This window comes from Daktulosphaira vitifoliae, unplaced genomic scaffold (genome assembly GCF_025091365.1).
Source record: "Daktulosphaira vitifoliae isolate Bord-2020 unplaced genomic scaffold, ASM2509136v1 Scaffold_1, whole genome shotgun sequence".
NCBI classification, from domain to species: Eukaryota; Metazoa; Arthropoda; class Insecta; order Hemiptera; family Phylloxeridae; genus Daktulosphaira; species Daktulosphaira vitifoliae.
The window spans coordinates 2,668,686-2,692,670 of NW_026099572.1; the positions used below are offsets into that span (position 1 = coordinate 2,668,686).

Genomic DNA, 23,985 nt, shown 5'->3' on the forward strand with positions numbered 1-23,985 from the left:
TCATTACCTTTCATTTGGTATATTTTTTTCATAAATTTAACCCTTAACCTGCCCACAAGAGGGGATTTAAAATGAAAACTTTTTCACAAAAAATTAATTTTTTTAACTTAAATTTTGAAAATGTTCCGGAAGGTCTGACACTTTTATATATATCTTAAATTAAAGCTAATGTAATATGCTTTATTATGAAAAAAAAAAAATTGACCACTGGACTTCGTGGTGAAAATGGCTACCAAATGCTATATTAGTATTATTTATAAATTTATAAGTATTACAAAAAAATTTTACAGCACAATGATTAAAAATGCTGAGGCATGTATATATAAAATATAAAATTAACTTTGAAAACTGGTAAATATATCTTTCAAGTTTACTGAGGAAATTTTATAGAATTAGATATCCCCTCTGTATCCCTTTATTTGAGGTTGATGTTATTGATTTAAAAACCCAACCCAACCCAACTAGTATACTGCCACAGTATACTTCGGCACCAATCTTAACTGATGTACCGAAATATAAAGAATTATCGGTATATCGTTTTGAAAAAATAAATATAAGCCGGTACTTTAATAACTATCAGACAAGTAGGACATACTAAACCGCTTTGTAAGTATAAGACTTACACTTGTAAAAAATGTTCTAAAGTGGGACATCTTCAGAAAGTATGTAAGACCAAAGCTAAAAACGTTAATAGCTCAGTAGAGGAATTTAAAGACTTAGATTTAAATAATTTGTTTAATGTAGAATCTGATAATATGAATTATGTACAACCATATTGTATTAAACTAATTGTTAATGATGAAGAGATGGAATTTCAAGTAGACACAGGAGCTGGTATGTCAGTTATAACAAAAAAACAGTTTGAACGTTATGAGAATTGTGATATTAAAAACTTATATAAGACCGATGTAACTTTAAAGACTTATAATGGTGCTAGCATTGTTCCTTTAGATATACATAAAGTAAGAGTTAGGTATAAAAATTGTTTAGAATTATTAAAATTATGTTTTGAATAATGGAGGACCACCTATTATTGGCAGGGAATGACTGAACAAATTGAATATATTACCAAAGTGTTTAGATCTTAATTGTGTATTTGAAACAAATGTAGTGGAGAAATTTCTAGCAGTATTTAGTAAAACTTTGGGTTGTTTTAATGATAACCAATTTGATTTGCATTTAAAAGTTGATGTAAATCCGATTTTTTTTATTTATATTGAAATATAAATAAAATACTTGAGTATTTTTTTTTATGGGGAAATCGATTAGTAATTCCTATTAAGTTTAGGCGAGAATCGTTGAATGAGTTACACGGTACACACATGGGTACAGTTATAATGAAGTCTGTAACGAGATCATACATTTGGTGGCCAGGGATAGATGATGAAATGAAGTCATTTCTAAAAGTTACGACCAGTGTTTGGCTAATAGTGAAAATTCTCCAAAATCGATTTTACACAGTTGGCTTTGACCGAAAGAGCCTGGTAAAAGAGTGCATTTAGATTTATTAGGTCCAATTAATAATAAAATATTTGTGGTTATTATTGATGCATTTTCTAAGTGGTTATGGGTCAAACATATGTCTAATATAACGTCAAATTAGGTGTCTTACCTAATTAAGCGCGGAGGACATGTATTTTGGAAGAGACATATAAATCAAATTATAGATAGGTGGGACAACAAAGAACTTGAGTCACAATTTCCTATAATAATGGATAATACAGTAATTACTTTTGCTGATGGTAGCAGTTTATAAGAACCGGTTGTTAGTGAGAAGAATAAGAAAGAGAACATAGAGATGGAATCTGAAAGTATAAAAACTCAAAGACTAATATTAGAAAGAGTAACAGAGAAATTAAACCACCAGTACGTTTAAATTTATAACTTTTTATATATTGTTATTGTCTATAATTAAAACTTTGTTATCAATTAGTTATGATTTTATTTTTGTAAAAAAAAAAATATTATTAATGTTCATAAGTTACATGATGTTGTTACCATTTTGTTTTTACAAAATTAGTGTGAAGGATTGTAATGTATACCAATAATTTTAGTGTTATAATATGTGGTTGTGTAGTTTTATCATATTGTGTTGCAGTTCGTATATCGATGATGTGAATAATACAGAATGTGATATATAATGGAATAAAATATATTATTAAAATGTCTTAGTGTGTTCTTTTTAGCCTTTTTAATCCTATTATGTATTATATGAGTTGAATATATTACAGTTTCTGAAGACACATTCTGTGTTCAAGGGACATACTATTTTAGACCCGAGTTTATTTAGTTATTTGAGTGATGTTTAACAAAATGTAAATGTATTTAATGATACTATGCTAATTCTCTATAATTATAATACAAATATAAAGTTCTTTAATACTAAATTTATTGTTGATAGACGAAAAAGTAGACTCGTGGCCATTGATGAAGACACCTTGGCCAATTTTTTCCATTCTTTTAATATATGCACTGATTGTGTTAAAAATTGGTCCTAAGTTAATGGAAAATCGAAAACCATTCAACTTGAAATCTGTTATGGTAGCTTATAACCTTTTACAAGCTTTGTACAATTGTTATTTGATCTCTGGAGTGAGTGTTTAGCATTATTAATATTTAGTTCATAAAAAAAATTATTATTAAAGTATTATATTCATAATAATAAATTATATAAAATAAAGTTTATTTAGAAAATAATTTAATTTACACACAAATTAATACAATATAGGTGTTTACAGTTCCTAAAGTAATACCACATATTGTATATTATTCATGTCATCCTGTTATATCCGAGAATTATGAACTAATTACGCAAAAAGTAAGTTAACACAATATTTAATTATTTAATTACTATGAACTTTGAACTTTATTAGCCTACTAAAATATATTTTAAATAAAAATTTACATGGAAATGACATAATCTTGAAATTCTCTAAGTATCACCAAATTTTTTTAACCAAAAAAAAAATATCACATGTGAATTACAAAGTATTAAATATGATATATGGTATGGACCTAAGGACTGGTAGATTTCATTAATTAAAAAAACGTATGAGAGGTTGTGTCATCAAAAGAAAAATAATAAAACAGTAGACATAGAGAAAGTGTCAGTATAGGTATGAAAATATTAGGTGGTATTGACATAAGGTGGTTAAAGGATCTATTAATAAAATCATATTAGAAGATAAAATACCAAAACAATGAAAAAATAGTACTGTGGTACCGATATTTAAAGGCGAAGAAAACACACAGAAGTGTAAAGATTATAGAGGTATAAAGCTAACATGACTTACGTCGCAATAATGTAGTCGACACTGATTTTGAGGGTAGAGACTCGTGGGCCCTTTATTAATGAGCAACAACAGGTTATTAAAAAAAAAAAAAAAACCGAAAAGACGAACACAGTAATAATAATCTTCGCATAATATCGTGGCACTTTCGCTGGCGTTGACGACGCGATGTCCGGTATGATCCTTGGGCGTCAAAAAGTTAGCAACTTTGATAGTGATAGTATGCGGGTTCAAATCGGTTCGTCGAGTTCGGTCGTCCAGAGCCGGTGGCGTACATCCTCGACGTTGTTACGTTGACAACGGGAAGAAGACTCCCCGTATCATTTGTCGTCGTCGGCCGTGCGGCACTTGCTAGACTTTGCATCATGGCGTATGACACGCGATGTTGGTCAGTCAAATACTCATAGTAGGGCAACGGCTGATAAAGGTAGCACGACTCGCGGGGCATCGTGTAAAACGAAGCGATAATCTAAAAACCAGATTAAATGCCTGGAAAGTCAATGATTGAGCCACTTTTTTGAGTAAAACAACTAATAGAATAATATAGGAAGAAGAAAGAAAAGAAGAAAGAGCAGTATATGCTATTTTTATACTTGGAGAGACCATAACATAGAGTACCGGGAGAGGCTTTAAAGTGGGCATTAATTTGAATAGGAGTTCCGAAAAAATACATCAATAGAGGATATGTATGATAACTTTTGTACCAAGGTTCTGCTTTATGTCCATACTTATTTTCTCTGGTGATGGATGAAATAAATAAAGAAATATAAGAATAGGTACCTTGGTGCATATTGTTCACTAACAATTATATTTCCTATTGACATAATCTTAATAGGAGAAAATAGGGAGGAAATTAATCAAAGGCTAGAGGTGTGAAGATCACCTTTTAAAGAATAGGGATTAAATATAAGTAGAAGTACGAGTTTGACAAAAGAGTACCCAAAGTAGGTGAAATGAGGAAATCAGCGACAATAAGCAAGGGCGTAATTGAAGAGATTGCAAAGTCTCAAATATTTAGGATCACTTGCACAAAAGAACGGTGGTATTGACGAAGATCTAAGACAAAGCATTAAGTGCGGATAGATGAAGTAGAGAGAAGCGACAGATATGCTTTGCGATAAGAGAATTTCAATGAAGCTGATAGATAAGCTCTTTAAGACTGTAGTAAAACCAGCTATGATGAATGGTATAGATGAACAAGCATTAAACTTATCAGCTAATTGAAATAGCTGATGATAATGTTGAATATTTTTTTTTATCATTCTTCTTCTCTTCTTCTTCCTTGCCTTAATCCCAACTACTTGGGGTCCCACTACCAGGTTTCCTTGTTTCCTGGCATTCTACTCTTACTCTCACCAACAATCTCCTTTGCAGTATTCTTTACACAACTAGCAAATCTATTCTACACATCATTTATGTCTCCCTCGATATTCCACACCGTCCTCTCTTTTGCCGTCTTTACAAACTCTTTTTCATTTTCCCCTTTCAATTTACACCACCGGATCTTCGATTTTTTCCCTGTGTTTCTTCTATTTTTGTTTATTCTCTTTCCGATACACCACAACACCATTATCATCAGGCTATGTTGTGTAGTTACACTCTCGCCTGATATAACTTCACAATCTTTTACTCGATTTACACTCTCTCTCTTCCACATAAAATAATAGATCTGTGATCTATTCCTCCTGCTCTTATAAGTTATATAATGTTCTTTCCTCTTTCTAAAATAAGTATTAACCACAGCAAGATCATACAATACTGTGAAATCTAGGATTCTATCTCCAGCCTCATTCTTCCCACTAAAACCATACCCTCCATGTATTCTTTCATAACCTTTCCTCTCATTACCTACATGACCATTCATATCTCTACCTATCACTGCATCCTCATTGCCCGGTACCTCTTGCATCACCTCATCCATCTCTTTTCAAAACACTTCCTTGTCTATTTTATTACATCTCACTTGTGGTGCATATGCACTTATTACATTCAGCACTTTTTCTTCGAATATCAAGTAGTAATAATATTTATTAAAAGAAAATTGCAAAAAAAAATTTTTTAATAATTATTGAAAATTATACTTTTGCCAGCTAAATATACGTTTTATAAAACTGTGTAGCCCCAAAATGACTCCTTTTTATTATTTAAAACACAGGTTCAATAGCACTCTTTTTTTTTACTAAAAATTCTAGATTTATCACCGAAAATTACATACTTAGATGACTGTAAAATGTTATTTAATATGTTTACGACAACTTCCTAATGAAATCTGAAAAAAACAATATTTTTTATTACCTATTTTTAACCTTAATGCGAAATTATTTTTTTACCCTTAAGATAGGTATTCTCTGAATGCAAATAAATTATATAACAATACTGAGTTATCTGCTATTAATTTAAAAAATGGAAAATCATACTAATTTTATTAATTTAATATATTTTTTGTTATAATTTAGTTTTACTTATTTACGTGGCATTTTATTATAACGAAGATATTTGATTTATCAGATACTGTAAGTATATATTTAATTCTATGTATAAATATAACATAATCATATTTTGAAGTAATGTAACAAGCAAGAAAATAGGTTGCAGAAGAATCGATTATTGTATATATTGTATTGCGGTTGCAATAGATATATTAGGTGGTTTAGAAATATATTTATATAAAGGCTGCAGGGCCAGTGTGATTAAGTGAGTATGTAGCGCGGTTATGCATGTAACTGTAGCACAGTGTATCTGCACTCCACCCGCGCTACATAATCACTTCTTGTACTAAAATTAGAGATGGTCATTATCGTATAATTTAAACAATCCATAATTATTTGATAATTATTTCTAACTCTCGACTAATTATTCAAATAATTAATTATATGGATGAATAATCTATGACTATCCACTAATTATTTATTTTGTATGCCATTAAATTAAAATTATCCTGACAAAACTGTCATTGATTTTACACTGTAATAATATAGTATAAAACAATCCTTATATAATAATTGATGGTCAAAAAACTTTCAAGATTTAATTCATTTTATGAATAATCTAAACTATGGATTTGAAAAAAATATATTAATATATTATATTATAATAATATACTATCGAATAATTCATTTATGCTCATCACTAATTAAAATGCTTGTAACTTAACAATACTTATATTAAAGTTATTATTTATCCATTCTTCCAAATATTTTTGGAAAAAAATAATTTAAAAATGGCTATTTTAAAATTCAAAAATATAAAAAAATTGAATTATTTTTTCTTATTCGAAAAAAAACAATAAAAAATATCGTAGTTTAAATCGCAGTAAGACGTATCTCAATTCTTGCAAGTTTTCAGGACGATTAAAAAGCAATTTAGATTGTACATGTTTTAATATGAGAGTTGATTTTACTTTTATAATATAGAATGAAACTATGAGTGAAAAAATGTATAGTAAAAAATGTCCAGATATACTTGTTATAATATTATTGAATATTCAATTCATCAATTTTTGAGATAAGCCTAGTGGCAGTATAAGCAACGACATGGTTTTAACATAGTCCAAAACTGTAAAAATGATTTAAAATGAAAGTAACAAAATATACTTAGTAAATTAGAAGTTATAGAATTAAAAACAGACTGGAACATTCTGTATTTTAATTTGAACAGAGTTGCTCAATATGAAATTAATTAAAAATGAAACATTTAATATGATTTTTTTTTAAATGCAGGTATTTTTTGTTTTGAGGAAAAAACAATCTCATATTTCTTTTTTACATGTTTATCATCATATGAATATGGTTATAACATCTTGGATATTTTTGCGATACATTAAAGGTTAGTTAAATTTTAAAATTCATCGTAAATTATGATTAAATATCAATCTCTATTATACATTTTATATATATATACTGACTTATATATATGACTAAAGACAAAATAAAACAATGAACGTTAACGAACCCGTGTGAGTACCAGAGGATACTGCGTTCATTCACTTATTATACTAAATAATTAAATATCAATTTCATACTAAATTTAATTACTTCAATAAGTATTTATTTATGTGCTATACTTATAAATCATTCAATGTAAATTTTTATTCACATAACATTTATGAAAATCGGTGGTGAGTCATTGCAATCTCCCTTTTAATCAATAATTGAAATTAAAGTAAAAAAAAACGTATCGGATAATAAGGATAAGTATATACCACTTACAAAAAACAATTTTAATAATGCATACTTTTTTCAAAAAGTTATTGCAATACTTCTTCTTCTTCCTCGCTTTAATCCCAACTACTTGGGGTCGGCCACCCTTATCCTAAACTTCCACTTGACACGATCTCCCACATCATTTAAACTTACATTAGCTGTCCTCAAATCGCATTCAATAGCAGACCTCCATCTCTTTTTTGGTCTTCCTCTACCTCTTCTTCCTTCAACATTTATTTCTATAACTGTTCTTACAGCTTCCGATTCTTCTCTCCTCATAACATGACTAAACCATCTAAGTCTATGTTCTCTCTTCTTATCCACGATTGATGCTACACCTATACTCCCTCTGATATGCTCGTTCCTTATTCTATCTTTTCTAGTCACTCCACTCATCCATCTAAACATTCTCATCTCTGATACACATATTTTCTGATCTTTTCTCTTGTTAACGACCTCACACTCAAAACCAAACATCATAACTAGCCTTATTACAGTCTTGTAGAATTTACCTTTCATCCTCATTGGAATTCTTTTATTGCATAAGACGCCAGACGCTTCTCTCCACTTAAACCACCTGCACTTAATTCTGAGTCTTACATCCAAAAAGTTATTGCAATACGAAATCGAAATTTTTAACACGAAAATAGCATGTTTTTTAACTACAGTACCCCATTTACACATAAAATATCAGTCTTCGACATAATATTTTAGAAATCTTTCCCATAAGCTGGGATTCAAAATAATAACTTTTGCACAAAACGCGAATTTTTGAAAAAAAATGTTTTGAAAATACTTCGACCTCAAACATATGTTAAATTAAACAACCCAACTAGACATTGGATGCATATTTATTCTTATGCACACGTATTCTTTCAGAATTTCTAATCATCTTTCAAAACTTATTAAGCGTTCAACAAATTTCCAAATATTTTTGCAAATTGTTTAAAAATGAAGCGTCTGTTAATAAAAAACATTTTACACTTGAAACTTTAATTTTCAAATTATTCATCTATTCTCAAATAAGTGGTTTAAACAGTAATTAAAAATAATAAATTTAAACTAATTAATTTTTTTTTTAATTTAGCTCATAACGGAATATTTTGTGGACTTCTCAACTCGTTTGTCCACGTAGTAATGTACAGTTATTACTTTTTAGCAGCTTTAGGGCCACTCATTCAAAAATATTTATGGTGGAAAATATATATTACTCGTCTACAAATAGTAATTATACAATACATAAATATTTTTATATAAAGATAATAAATCCTAATCTTATTAAAGAGGACACTATACCAAAAAATTTGACTTTAAAACATGTATACGAAAAAAGGACCCAAACTGGATTAATAAATTTCACATTAAAAGAAACTAGATGGGTTTTATTTTTTCGAACCAATAATATAATAAATTATTGTATTATTATATATAATTTTTTCGATTAAAATTTTATATAAAAATTCAATTGTACATTATGTTTTGAAATTGTATTAAAACATTTTATGTAATTTTGCATAGAAATAATATGCATGTATATATAAAGTAAATTTACATTGGTATCATGTTCTGTTAATAAAAATAAATTACAGAGAAAATTATAGTAATATTTTTTATTTTGTCACAGATTCAATTTATAATTGGATTACTCTACATGGCATATTTAGTGATAAACAATTGTACTTTTCCAAAAATATTTTCGTTTTACATGACAGTTGATGTTTTATTATTTTTGTATTTATTTTTGAAATTTTACAAAAAAACTTACAGTGAAAAAACTAAAGATCAATAAATTTACAATACTGAACTCACAGTAACCATTTGATACTAATTTGTAAGTATACAAATACAAAATTTTATGACTGAATATTAAGTTTTTTTTATATATTTTCAGAAGCCTTCCAAAGTAATTTAATATAACCTTATATCAAGTCACACATTAAAATTAGAACTCATGCTCGAAACAATAAATAAAACTACATTAAAGAAAAAAATTATACAAAATTAATATTTTTATTCCTTAACAAAAACTTAAATTTAAAAATATTTAGTAGTATTTATAGTATCAAATTCATATTAATTTTGTAAAGAAAGATGTATAACATATTGAAAAATTGATAGAATAAAATAGGTTTTTATAGAATTTTTGTCTTTTATTCAATTTATTGAGATTAAGAAACATTCTTACTTTACTAAATAATTATATTTAAGTTTTATTTGTAATTAATGGTAAATATTTTGATACTAGCAAATTTGTTGTTTAATTTTTTTTTATACTTCTATATTTTTATTATAACATATAAAATAAATTTTGTCATTATAATTATGATATATTAATACATATATGTATATTTATATACTACAATTGAATTTTAAAACATTTTTAAAATTTCTTAATAATAAATTTAATTATTTAATATCCTAAACATTTAAATTATTTATACATTTTGTACAATGTCACTATTATAATAGCTGTGGTAACTATTACAATATACTTGAAACTAGATGATTGGTTTTGAACATTTATTTTGTCAATGCCCATATAATCCACTTTTTTTTTTTTAATCTGTTTATCTAAAATAATGAATATTTTATTTTCTGTAGATTTAATTTTTTGTAAATACATTTTAGCTTTTTCACCTTTTTGAGGATCTAGATTGTAACTATGTGTTCCTAAATATATAAGTGATGCGTCTAAAATATGTAATTGTCTAACAATAATAGCTAAAAACTGAATTAAGTTTTCAGCATTAAAGTCTTTTTTTTTTTTAAGTCCTAATGATTGATTAGACCAATTCCAAACATGAAAAGTTTTTAGAGCAGTTTCCATGAGTTTGCGGTGTGGTGATAATGTTATGCCCATCTCATTAAATTTAACTTCATTACCAGTAAGTAATTGTTTAAAAGAAATGGATTTAGAACATATTCTGTCAATATATATATCCATTGATAGATTTTCCAAGAATATTTTAATATCTGTTTTAAATCCATTACTCAATTCATAAATTACTTGATCCCAATAAGTGTATTCATCAGAATCATACATTTCATGTTGATCTTTACTGTAGGCTGTGCTTAAAAGATTTAAAATCTCAGTCATGCCTTTATTTTCAGCAATTCTATGAATTGTTTGATACCTTTTGTCTTCAGCATCCTTGTCAGCACCATGTGATAATAGAAACTTAACAGTATTAACAGAGTTACAACGTACTGCAAAAAATAATGCTGTCTCACCATTTTGGTTATTCTTAGCTTCAATTTGAGCACCATTGTGTACTAACATTTCAACTAATTTTGACCAACCATTAGAGCAAGCATACATTAAAGCTGTCATTCCAGACCTATCTTTAGCATTAATGTCCATATTGTAAGGCAACAATAACTGTAAACATTTTAACAATTTATCTTCAATACAAACATTATTACAATTGCATACACACATAATAACATTGTGACAATCATAAGATATTGTGGGATCAGCACCATTATCTAAAAGATATTTCATAGCATCAATTGAACCATTAAAAGAAGCATACATTAATGCTGTCCATGATCCGTGCAAGAAATTATTGATTTCAATAGAACTAGATGATAAAGTACGAATGATTTCTTGTACATTGTTTGATTGACAAGCATACTGAAGGGTTAACTGAAAATCTTCTACCTGAGGCTGAATTATAACATTTCTATGAGGTTCATAATCACCATAGTCATCGTAATCTTCTTCGCTTTCCTCTCCAGCAGGAACAATATTTTTATAGCGGCTCATAACAGATAAACAGTTTCATAAAACTGCATTAGTATTATTAAAAGCAATCGTAAAACGCGTATTAAAAGTTTTAAATTATCGTTATAACATTAATGCACCTAAGTGGATAATTTAAATCTAGATAAGAACACTTTTATTAATTATCACCTACCATGGTTACTTATATTTTTATAAAACTAAAACATGATACTGTGCATTATGTTATCATGTATTTTTACTGATTTATTATCACATTCCACAAAAAAAATTAATGTTAGTACACTTATTCATATTGTGAACTGGTTTAATTATTTTTATGTAAAGATGACTACACCTAGATCAAAATCACCTAAGTCTCAGACTTCTTTCAGAAAAGATGACAGCAAAGAAGAAACATTTTGGGATAAAATTGGAACATTAGGTCGTAAAAAGCGTATTAAGGAAGGTAAGCTGTCATCTCATCAACATTGCCTTATATGGGCAACGTTATTGACTGAAGTACATTTAATAAATTTATTGAATAGACATGTAGTTATACATTTTAAATATCAAAATAAAAAATTCAAATTTTAGATAGATGTATTAATTGTGGTTAAACTAATACCTAGTAAAATTGTAATTTAAAACTAATCAGCTAATCTTGTAGGACATATCAGTTCTGAAGCAAAGGTGTGAAAGAGACTAACTTTAATTTGGAATTTTAAAACAATTAATTGCCCTTATTATACTTTGTAGTTGTGATAGTTAAACTAAATTTCTTAATCACTCTTTTTTGAATTATACTCAAACCTATTAACAAATCATAGGTTTTTAGATTTTAGGTGTTATTTAAGCACAGTAAAAAATTTTTTTAAAAACTAAAGACATCTACGCTCTGTTCAAAAAATAAAGTGAATTTTTGAATTCCTTCGGTCTATGGACATTTAATTTTCTATTATTTTTTTCTATGTTGGCATACTTGTCCCAAATATATGTTCAAAGTTTCAGCAATATAGCATTTTTTATTTTTTTGTAAAAGGCATAAAGGTTAAAAGTGTTTTGAGTTTGTTCACAATTTTTTGCTGACAAAAAAGGTAAATCAAAGAATATGCATCAAATTTTGTGTAAAAAATGAAATTAAGTTCTTTAAAACACTTGCAATGTTGAAAGTGGCATTTGGTTAGTGTATTCTAAGCAAAAAAAGTGCTTATAAATGATATGAGCTTTTCACAGAAGTTTGAGAAGAGTTGAATGACAATGCACGCTTTGGACGTCAAAAACCAATGAAAACACTGAAGCAATGAAGAAATTGTTATAGATAATCGTCAAATCACTGTTAGAGAAGTTGCTAAGGATGTCTGAATATCAATTGGCTCTTGCTATCTAATTTTTTTCAGATATTTTGGGTATGAAGCATGTGGCAGCAAAGTTTGTTCCAAAATTACTGAATTTTGTCTAAAAAACCCGTCATGCCTCTGTTATTATATTCACCAGAATTAACCCCCACCCCCAACTTTTTTCTGTTCACAAGGTTGAATAGACCATGAGAGGAAAGTATTTTACTAAAATTAAGGAGATAAAACCAAATTGCTGAAAGAGCTTAAGGACATACTAAAAAGTGTATATTAGAAGTGTCTCGAAGATTGAAAAAATCATTGGCAAAAATGTGTTATAAGGAAATACTTTGAAGGAAACAATAAATGTATAAATAAATTAATATTTTTTGAAAATAATAAAAATTCACCTAATTTTTTTAATAGACTCCATATGTAGTCATTTAACTAATTTATAGAAACCACCTTAATAAGACTGACTAAACTAAATTATTATACTTAGAAATCAATGTACATTTACAAATTAGTGAACACAAATGTAAATTTTTATTACAAGTTAATATATTAACATATATTGCATATAAATATTATTATAGTACAAGAAGTTCAAGAAGAAGGTAAATATGCCATCGACTCTCCAGGAAATCCTGCCCTTGCTGATGTGTCTCCTGAAGAATATAATCTTGGTAAACGTAATTTTAGTTGCAAATTCAATTTTTAAATTAAAAATATTTATGTATGATTTATAGAAGAGAATGAAGAGCGAACAATGGTTGAACCAAAATCATATTCAGATCCAAAATTACAAGAGTTAATGACCATATTAATAGACTGGGTTAATGATGTATTAGCAGATCATCGTATTATTGTAAAAAATTTAGAACAAGACTTATATGATGGTCAAGTATTACAGAAATTATATGGTAAGTTTTTTAATTTACAAAGATCATTTAATTTTCCTAATTAAATTAATAAATTCATTATTTCAATATAAAAAATTAATTAAATTTAAATATTTATGAATAGTTTTCTTTAAAGTATATTTTTATTACTAAATCAATAAATTAATACAAAAAGAGCATTTCCTAGAAAAATATTACTTATTATTAATTGCATAATTAAAAAAACAAGACTTTCTCATAAATTAACTTAAAATAAGAATTAATTTATATAAGTTAAGCATGGAATTTGTAAAATCAGTTATTTCAAAATATGTTTTCCTATTAACATGTTTGTCTCTAATTGCACTTACCCCTTCAATTTTACCTGTATATTAAATATATATCATCAAATTATGTTATTTATTATATGATTTATTTTTATCATTGAAATTTTGTTTATTTTAACTATACTAAAAAAAAATAGAAAAACTAACAAATGAAAAACTCGATGTACCTGAAGTAACACAATCTGAAGAAGGTCAAAAACAGAAACTTTATGTTGTACTTGGAGCAGTAAATAATGTGAGTATTCTAAATGTAATAAAAATCTTTATTTAATAGTAGGGGATAATTAATTGAATTAGTAAAAAGAGTTTACCTCTATTCTTAAAACGATAATAATTTTTTTAGCATTAATCATCTCATAAAAATTAATTAATTTAAGAATATTTATTGATGTTACAATATTTAAAAGAAGTTAGGAAGAATTATTGGCCAAAGTAGTTAAAGTTATAATGAAAAGTAAAAAATCAACAGCTTTTTTAAATACTAGTGAGAACTAATTCTGAAATACTTCAATTCCAAAACATTTCAACTTTTTAAATTAACATCTACCAGAATGGCACTACAATATTTGTATTTGAACTTCAGAAAAGTTCATGAAAATGTACTTATCACTTTTGTGCTTTGACAATTGACATATGTATGTTGACATAATTGAATTTAATCATTTATTTTATATTTTTTAGATTTTGGGATTAACAGGAAACAGATTATCTCAACAAAAATGGAGTGTGGAGAGTGTTCATTCCAAAAATCTTGTTGCCATTTTACATTTACTTGTATCACTAGCACGTCATTTTAGAGCCCCTGTTCGACTTCCTGAAAATGTTACAGTTAATGTTGTGATTGTACAGGTAATTATAATTCAATATTATACTTCTTTCATTTTTTGCAATACTTTTAAAAATATGTTATCTGCATTAGAAACAAAATGGTGTATTAAAAAACAGAACAGTTATCGAAGAAATCACTTCTAGATATGATGATTTAGGTATGCGCTGTGAACGTGATGCTTTTGACACATTATTTGATCATGCACCAGATAAATTAGAAGTAGTTAAAAAGGTTTGATTCGCCAGTATAATTACAAAAAAAAATATTTATGAATATAATTGCATCCATTTTAGTCTTTAATAACATTTGTTAACAAACATCTCAACAAAATCAATATGGAAGCAAGAGATTTAGATACACAATTTCATGATGGTGTCTATTTGACTTTATTGATGGGACTGTTAGAAGGATTTTTTGTGCCATTGTATTCTTTTTACTTATCACCTCAAAATTTTGAACAAAAAGTACATAATGTGAATGTTGCATTTGATCTTATGCAAGAAGTTGGACTGGCTATTCCAAAAGCCAGACCGGAAGGTGAATATGAACATGTTCATGTAGATATTATGTTGAACTTGATTCATACTAAGTTTTAATATAAAAATATTATATACATAGTAGAACAGATGTAACTAACAACTTTTGATACAATTAATATTTCGCTATAATTTTATTTTTTGTCTTAACAATTTTTGAATTCATAGATTACGTTATGACATGGTACCGTGTTTCCCTCAGCCTTACATCACATTATCAACCTTAATGAAAGTGTATAAAAATCTGAATCATAAGTGCACGTTGCCCTAGTGTTAAATTTTGTCTTTATGACGCCTTGGGTCGTTTGTTTAATCTTGCACTATGCCTTTTTTTTCACACAATTTTCAGCAAATTTCTATAACCTGCCGTCTGTGCTATATTAGTTACAAACATATTTTATTGTTATTTTTTTAATTTCAAAATAACTGCTCTTTAGTTGAATTCTTAAAAAATATTTTTATGGGTTATTAGCAATTTTAGGATAAATACATACTGACACAATATGTTTAGCATTGATGACGGTAACATTGTTTCTGAAATGCTTATCTGTAATTTTTTTGTGGCTTTTTGAGTTTAATATTTTTTAGCTTTAAATTAATAATATTTTAAAAGTTATATATAATTTTAAATTTATATAAACTTTAAAAAAGAATTATCTATTTTAATTTATTTAATTATTAATTATTACTTTAAATTTTTATTTCAGATATAGTGAATTTGGATTTAAAATCAACATTAAGAGTCCTGTACAATCTTTTTACAAAATACAAAAATGTATATTAACTATTATTATTAAAACATATGATTTTATATTTTTATTAATTTTAGCACCATTTGTTGTCTTAGCTATATCACAATTTAAAGTTTAAAAAACTTCACAAATTTTAGAGTAACAACTTAACATATGCTGAATTTTTTTTTAATAACACTATATTAAACAAATGTACTTATATATTTCTATTTTTGTAAATTTTGTATAACATTTAAATTTTAGGCAATAATGTTGAATTAAATATTTATATTTTATTTTGTTACAATTAAATAATTGTTTTGTATAAAAGTATACTAATATTGTTTTTTCCTTTTTTCTATTTTGATTAAAATAGACAATTTATTGTAATGATTAAATAAGTTTTTGTTACTACCTTACTTTGAAAAAAATTTTGATTAATTATCATCAAATGGTAAAAAAGAGAATGACAAAAAAAAAAAATAGAAAATATTCTTAAATTGTGAGGCAAGTATAATTTTAAAATATCTTACTTGGTCATAAAAATAATTTAAAACACTTTCATTTAACTATAAAACTAATAATATTTGCTTTTTACTAAAAAAATATTTAACAAAAAAATAATAATAATTTCATAAACTGTTTTTAATTACACGCAATTTATAATAAAATACATTTTAATTATAATTATCAAATATTAGTGAATGATAATATTAAACTGATTGCTTCATTTTAAATCAAACATAAAGCTTTTCAATAGAATCACACCTGATTTTATTATTAAAAAGAAGAAACTTAATTTTTATGTTGGTATTTTGAAAATTAAGTAATGTTTTTGTTAATTCTAACTCTTCTTGTTTTACAACACTTGTCCAGGTGTTTAATGGAAAATATATAGTAGATAATTTTTTTGTTTCTAATTCTGTATCTTTAGTAGTTACAACTAAAAATGTTTCAGAATTATTTACTCTACTACAATATTCCATAACATCACATAGACAAGCACATAACATATGAGCTAATAGTGATTGATTTAAATCTTCATTTGAGTAGTAATTATGTAGATCAGATACTAATATCACATGAGGTACAATAGGACTAGTTTCGTGAATAGAAGAGGTGTACTGAACAAGATCCTGCCAACTTGATAACGTTCTAAACAAAAATTCCACATAAAATTACTAATAAGATATAAAATAAAAATGTTTAACTCATTTATTACAAAAAAGTTATACGATTTAGTGCCTGCACACTAGGTGGTTTAGCTCCATCAATAGGAATTGGCAATGCAGTCATTTGGTTTACTTGAATAAATACAACTTTATGGCCTAATTCTGACCAATGTACAGCACTCTAAAAAATTAAAAATAAAAATTTCTATTCTAAACAATTATAGTAATACCATTTAGTAAACTTGATTAGTACACACAAATAGAATAAAGTATTACTGAATATTAGCTAATAATTAAAAGAAATTATAATTAATTTTAAAATATTCAAATTTATTAACAAATAATTTATTTATCTAAAATTTTATAACCAAAAATGAGTTAAATAAAAGATAAATGTTTGTTCTTTAAAGATGATAAAACAAGTAAGTAGTGCAAGATAATAAATTATGTATTTTCAAAATCAATCAAATATAGCAGTACATCTAATTTAGCATAAAAATTTCTTTAAGTAAACTGTTGCCTACATTAATCTTAGTTGTGGTTAGAAATTCATTTTAAACATGTCTTTGTTATTTTTAAAAATAAAAATTTTAGATATTAGTATGCTAAGGAAAAATGCTCAAATTTCTCTCTTAAATATTTTAAATGTATTACTCAATTATTACCTATTAATTTATAAGAGAATTTATTATAATTCCCATTTCTTTTACAATTATTTTGGTTACAAAATTTTAGAATCATTTTTTTATTTTACTCTATATCATTAGCCTTTTTACTCTATAGTTGGAAAAGATGATGAAAGTGACAATTTTCAGAAAAACTCATATTTCACCCCTTAGAAGTTGAAGTTGACAATAGAAAAATTTTGTCGTGTTATTAGAGTAGTTCTCGTGCAAATTTCAGATTTTAAATCCATTTACAGAAGTCAGAAAGTATCATAGAAACTTAACTCACAATCTTACCCCGCTTTATCATAATATATTTTAATTTAATTTAAAAAAAAAAAACACATTTAAGGCTATACAAATATATAAAAACTATTTTACTATTTCAACATAACTTTAATTTAAATAATATTGTATTAGAAAAACCATATTTATATATTTTAATTTACTGTGTATTAAAATAAATAAATATTAAACAAAAAAAACATACTTCAAATAGTAATGATTTAGAGTATTCAGAAGACCCGCATATTAAAGTGCGTTTCAATTTCAACGTACCCATGATTAGCAATAATTAAAAAAAACATTTAGATAATTAATGATATAGTTTTAATTTTTACTATTAAATGAAATACAAATAACCAAAATAAATAATCACAAAAACACATTTAATAATTAATATATTAATATTTAACTAAATACAATTATAATTAATATTTGGGAGTTTCAATTTTTTAGATAAAATTAACATAAATATTAAAGTTTCATTAACATTTAAAGTAAACTGTTGAATAGAGTAGAATAGAATAGGGCTGATTACAGTAACAATATGTGTATATTGATAATACACTAATAATAATTATTCGAGTTTTGCGATTATCAGTCATAAGTAATAATGTAAACAATTGCAAAAGAAATATTAATCGATTGATCCAAATAAATTGAAACTTACATTAATTGAAGTGGTTTTATAAATATCAAATGGTTATCTATTAATGTGAAATTTATTTTCAAATATGCAATAGTCAAAACTCTAACTCAAATCTATTAAATATAGATACCGAAATATCGATTGTTGACTAATATTAACGAATGACTTATACAATAATACTTGGACAAATAACTTAACCAAATAAGTAATGGTGGGTCTACTTAAAGGTTATCTGGAGCAGCAGCTCCAGAGTGCAACAGAAAGGGCGCTTCTAAAACTTTCTGAGGTGTCTTAGCTGGTGAACCCGATAAAACTCTATAAAATATGTATATGATGTTATTTATCATAATAAATAAAAAAATAAAAAACGCAAAAATATTTATTATATTTACGTTCTTGGTATTATACGTAATCTATTGTTTTAATAATCAAGATATCTATGAGTTATTAGCAGTGGGGTAGCCAGAAAAATTACCCAAGGTAAGCTGAACAATTTTTTTTTTCGCTCGATAAACAATTTTAGAGAGTATAAAATAAAAAATGGCCCGGTACTGAATCCTTTAATATGCTTCTACAAACAGTGTTGTGTACAGACTTGTCACTCGACAAGAACCAACAGAGTTTTAGTTTGACCAAACTTTATTATTTAAATTAAAATTTAACGAACAATTAAATTTTAATGGTTCATTGAATAACTATAATTTCAATTATCAAAGTCATTCGATTATTTCTATCACTAGTCATAACCATGATAATATTATGAGATCCATATGGCAATGATCGAGACCGTTTTTTAAATTTTTGTGTCCTTAAAATTTCAAATCATAATAAAAGTTTACGAGTAAAAACAGTAAACATAAACATAAAAACATAGGACTTAAGAAGCTCCTAGATTAACTTTTTTTCGATAACCACTCTTTGAACTTCTAAATACAATGAAAAAAAGTTAAATAAACCACTATTCTCAGTTAAGAGAAGTTAAAATAAAAAAACGTGTTAAAAAATGAAAAATTGAATATCAGTTCAATTATATAATTACCTAAAAAATATTTTAGTTGAGATTAAATAATTTATTTAAATTTTCAAATTACTATTTAAAAGTAAAATAAAAATTGAAACAATTAAATGATACTATTGTTTATCACAGCATTTGTAGGTTTTGAGAAAATATATCATTTTTTGTTATTATCAATAATTTTAAATAATTTGTTAATAAAATAAATCTTACCTTACTGTAAAGCAAAATATAATATTTTCATTTATTTTAATACTAATTTATCATTCTATTCAATTCATTTATTTACTATATTTAGTAATTTGTGAACTAAATTAGAACTTTAATAATTGTTAAACATGATTTTGTAATACTAACAGAATAATAAATTACATCAACTTATAATACAAGTAAAAATAGCTGATATAATTTAAAAACTGGAATAGCAATTTAATATCAAAATGTTGAGTTTTTCACATATTTACATTTTTTAACAGCGATTATAAGTGTTTAGTCATGACACTAACATAAAAATTATATTTTTAAAATTTCCTATCAGTTATTAAAACTATAGGTCTATACAAAAAAATAATTATAGGGAAAAGTTGAGCATTGATTTTTATAAAATGACCGTCAAATTAAATTTGGAAGGCTTAACTTTGGGATATAGATCTCAAATTTTACAAATACTTCTTAAATATATCTCATTAAAGTATTAAATGGAGCTTTTAATGAGCAATAGATTACGTTATTATCTGATTTTCAATAATTAGCAATCATCTCAAAAATTAAAATCAATCTGAAAATTTTATTGCCAGATTCTAAATTGGCGACAAAATTCTATTCAAAATCTACCACCATATTGTTTGGCTAGGAAAATTTTTTAGTATTTTAATTAAATTACAAGTTACTCAATTGAAAAACTACTTAAATATTACTTAATATAATAAGTAATGAATTTACATTACTTTTATGATAGTAATTTAATATCAATGGAAGTTTTTTTTTCTTTTATTTGTTTTAGTATAAAATTTATTTGAATTAAATCACTTATACAAGTAATAATTCTAATGAAACTTCATTCAAGGAACATAATAAAAAGGAAAACTAACAAGCTTCCATGCAAAATATAAGAGCGAAATCAATGTAAAATACATGTATAATATAAACTTAATATAATTGTTTATTATTATAAGAATTACACTAAAATTACTTTAGCTTGTTTCGTTACTGAATTTGTGATTCTAGTTAAATTACTACCCAACACACTGATAATAATTTTAAAAAAAATTTTTAATAATAATAATTCAATAACGTAAAATTAATTATTAAATTATTTTATAGATATTTATTTAAATTTTTTAATGATTATAAACTGGTCGTACTACGTGAGATGTATACAACCGCCTAGTAATGCCACAATGTAATTTAAAAGGTAAATAGGTCTTAAAAGGCAGAATAACAATAATGTACTTTGTAATTAGATTGAAACATCTTACAACTATGATATATTTTTTAAAAATCAAGAAGGTCTACATGCCGTTCACAATTTGACAAGTATTTTTTCATAGGTTTCATTATTTTTTTAGTTTTTAACTTAATTATAGATAAAAAAAGCTTCGATGTTTATCTTTAATCGCTAATTTTTTTAAGTAAACAATTGTAAGTTAATGATACTTTAGTTTTTCTTTTATATTTTAAATTGTGGTACTTCTCTACTACTATAACATTATCTAACTTTCATTAATGTAGACTGAATTCACAACACTAACAAAGTAGGTATAGTTTTTGCTAACTTAATATTATGTTTTTAAAATTAAACCTTTTTCAGTTCTCTTACATCTACTATCATTATTTCTTTTTTTTTTTCAACTTTTTTTACTTAGAGAATGAGTGACATTGCATGCTACAAATCGCTTAAATTAATAATTCAATTATTGCCTTTTGAAAAACGAACAGTTAATAACAGTGGTTCATACATGTATATACTCATATAGAGCTATAGCATGCACATACTTCAGTGTCTAATAGTTTATTTTATACTATTCGTTGAATAGTATTCGACGGACGGTTGTTGGCTAATAACTGTGCACAATAATATAATAAGGACTTCGATGTATATACCAAAGTACTTTTACTATCACGCACTATTTATTATTTTCGAACAAAAGCACTAATAGATATAAAACACTAATCAACTTTAAAAAGTGTCTATGAACATCATATTTCGTTTATCGATGTTTCATAGCTATTTTGAGTAGTTCAACAAAAATTACCTCAAATTCTTCTTTTTTTTCGAGTAGACGACAAAAAATAGGATATATTTTGCATTAAAAAACAGTTTAATTTTAATAATGCATTGTGTACAATGATCGAGACAAAATTTTTTTTATTTAATTAAAAAAAGCTACAATCTAAAAATTTTTTTAGAAGTCCTTAAGAACTTCAGCACCTTCAAATTACATCGATTGCTATGGTAGGGTAACACCTTATTATTGTCTTAGGTCATGTTCTAAGACTTGGAATCTAATCAATGTTATCAATTTATAATCTAAGTTGATAAATGATGCAATGATAAAAGTTTAATCATAAAAAGTTGACTTTGAGTTGTTCTCAAATTTCTGATATTCAAAAGCATGTCATCACCCGTAAGTTGATTTTTTAAACTATTGGTATTGGTCAAGACATAAACAACCACAGAACTTATAACAAAATTATAATCAAGGATTGATACCTCTATATCTTTTTTAGTTTCAAATGGGTTAGAATCTTAGATTTTTTTTTAATTTTTGGTTACTGTCAGGTTTTTATAAAATCAAAATTTAATGTTTTGGTTAAAAACCCGTATTTTGATTTTTTTTCGACTTAAAAATATACAGTTATAGTTAATACCAGTGGCGGATTTCGAAGGAGTTAGGATGACCCCAAACAAAATTATATTTATATTACACAAACAATGTTAAACACATATATTTATTTTAATGTTACATAGAGAAGGAGCTTATCCTTTCTAAATATTTCATCAGCTCCCAAAAATTTTAGAAACCATATGCACTTTTGTTCCCCAGAAAAGTGTTTAAAATTTGCAATTGGTTAAAAATAGATATTTAACATATTTAAATTCGATTTATTTAATTTAAACAATACATAATAGAAAGTTCTTATTAATTAAGAAAGTTAATAATAGCTAACTTTTTAATATGCATTTATGTAATTGAGTAAAAATTATAACAGTTTAATTGTAAGAAATTATTTAAAACTTTTTATTTCTTCATTTTAAATTAAATAAGTATGAATGTTTGACTGAGAACGACGGGCATTTTCATACTTACACAAAATAAAACAGCTAATTCATAAATCACATATTATGTATGTATTGTGAGAATCAAATTGATAAAAAAACATGCGTTCTGGGATATGTAAATGGCTCAACAGTTTTTATGCAATCACTATTTTTGTCGATTGGATAAAATATTTTCTTATCTATTTATATCATTATGACACACAGTAATCTGAAGTAAAAATTAGCTTATTTAAATTATGAAAAATGGTTTTTTTTTATGCTTTTATTCATATCCTATCGAAAATAAGTAAAGAATTTTAAGATAAAAAATTGATTTTCTTTTTATGTGCAGTGTAGATCGAATGAAAAAACGGTAGCACAATGTGAGTGTGGCACAGTTGAGATTAGAATAGATCATATCTGACAGTGATTAAAATCACTATCATAAGTAACGCTTCGATGCAAATCTGTAGATAGTGTTTAATTTTAAGAAATTGGTGGATTATTGAAAAGCAAAATTCTAACTCAAAAAGAATTACGGAAAAATTGCAAAAATATCATTGCCCCGTTAAATGTTCATCGCATTCGTTTTTGATAAAATTGGCAATTTAAGCTGAATCAAATGTTAAATTAAATTTTTTCGACTTTAAAGAAAAAAAAAATTGAAATGTGTTTAACATTGTATTTTATGTCAATTAGATTTATATAATATTCATGAAAATCAGCGTACCCCCTTTTAAGGTACTTTAAAATAAATTAAAATACAATACCAAGAATTTTAACACAAAAATAGCATGTTTTTTTAATAAGGCAACCATTTGCACATAGAAGTTAAGTCGTTGGGACAAATTTTTGTGCTTATAATACATAAAATTAGCTTAATTTTAACATATGTTTGAGCTCAGAGTATTTCTGGAACATTTTCAAAACTCAAGCTAAAAAAGTTAAATTTTTGTGCAGATGTTGCTATTTTGAATCCTCTGTGAGCAGGTAAAGGGTCATATTTTTAAAAAAAATATATCAAATAAAAGGAAAATATCTAAGGTTTCAATATAAACAAGAATTA

At 25.8% G+C, this 23,985-nt stretch overlaps 4 protein-coding genes across 4 annotated transcripts in view; 2 read left to right on the forward strand and 2 right to left on the reverse strand.

Annotated features, from left to right (window-relative positions):
• The window catches only part of LOC126893794 (elongation of very long chain fatty acids protein 4-like), a 16,071-nt gene extending 6,452 nt beyond the window's left edge, over window positions 1–9,619 (forward strand). The window contains exons 3-9 of the mRNA XM_050664301.1: window positions 2,402–2,592; window positions 2,729–2,818; window positions 5,747–5,803; window positions 7,010–7,115; window positions 8,580–8,716; window positions 9,117–9,323; window positions 9,384–9,619. Of these exons, the coding sequence (XP_050520258.1) occupies window positions 2,402–2,592; window positions 2,729–2,818; window positions 5,747–5,803; window positions 7,010–7,115; window positions 8,580–8,716; window positions 9,117–9,281 (746 nt within the window). The 3' untranslated portion in view covers window positions 9,282–9,323; window positions 9,384–9,619. The remainder of the gene's footprint in view (window positions 1–2,401; window positions 2,593–2,728; window positions 2,819–5,746; window positions 5,804–7,009; window positions 7,116–8,579; window positions 8,717–9,116; window positions 9,324–9,383) is intronic.
• A 147-nt stretch (window positions 9,620–9,766) lies between these two features.
• On the reverse strand, window positions 9,767–11,381 carry LOC126893770 (ankyrin repeat, SAM and basic leucine zipper domain-containing protein 1-like). Its single transcript, XM_050664253.1, has one exon. The coding sequence runs from the start codon at window positions 11,256–11,258 to the stop codon at window positions 9,924–9,926; it is 1,335 nt and encodes a 444-aa protein (XP_050520210.1). The 5' UTR covers window positions 11,259–11,381; the 3' UTR covers window positions 9,767–9,923.
• Window positions 11,382–11,472: 91 nt separating this feature from the next.
• Window positions 11,473–16,128, forward strand: LOC126893776 (beta-parvin). Its single transcript, XM_050664263.1, has 8 exons — window positions 11,473–11,682; window positions 13,147–13,236; window positions 13,300–13,473; window positions 13,916–14,013; window positions 14,460–14,627; window positions 14,698–14,838; window positions 14,901–15,144; window positions 15,851–16,128. The coding sequence occupies exons 1-8, from the start codon at window positions 11,562–11,564 to the stop codon at window positions 15,925–15,927; spliced, it is 1,113 nt and encodes a 370-aa protein (XP_050520220.1). The 5' UTR covers window positions 11,473–11,561; the 3' UTR covers window positions 15,928–16,128.
• Window positions 16,129–16,497: 369 nt separating this feature from the next.
• Window positions 16,498–18,497, reverse strand: LOC126893804 (uncharacterized). The gene is made up of 3 exons (XM_050664316.1): window positions 18,202–18,497; window positions 17,097–17,227; window positions 16,498–17,029 (listed from the first exon to the last, which is right to left on the reverse strand). Exons 1-3 carry the CDS (start codon window positions 18,271–18,273, stop codon window positions 16,612–16,614), a joined length of 621 nt encoding a protein of 206 aa, XP_050520273.1. The 5' UTR covers window positions 18,274–18,497; the 3' UTR covers window positions 16,498–16,611.
• Window positions 18,498–23,985: the final 5,488 nt, after the last annotated feature.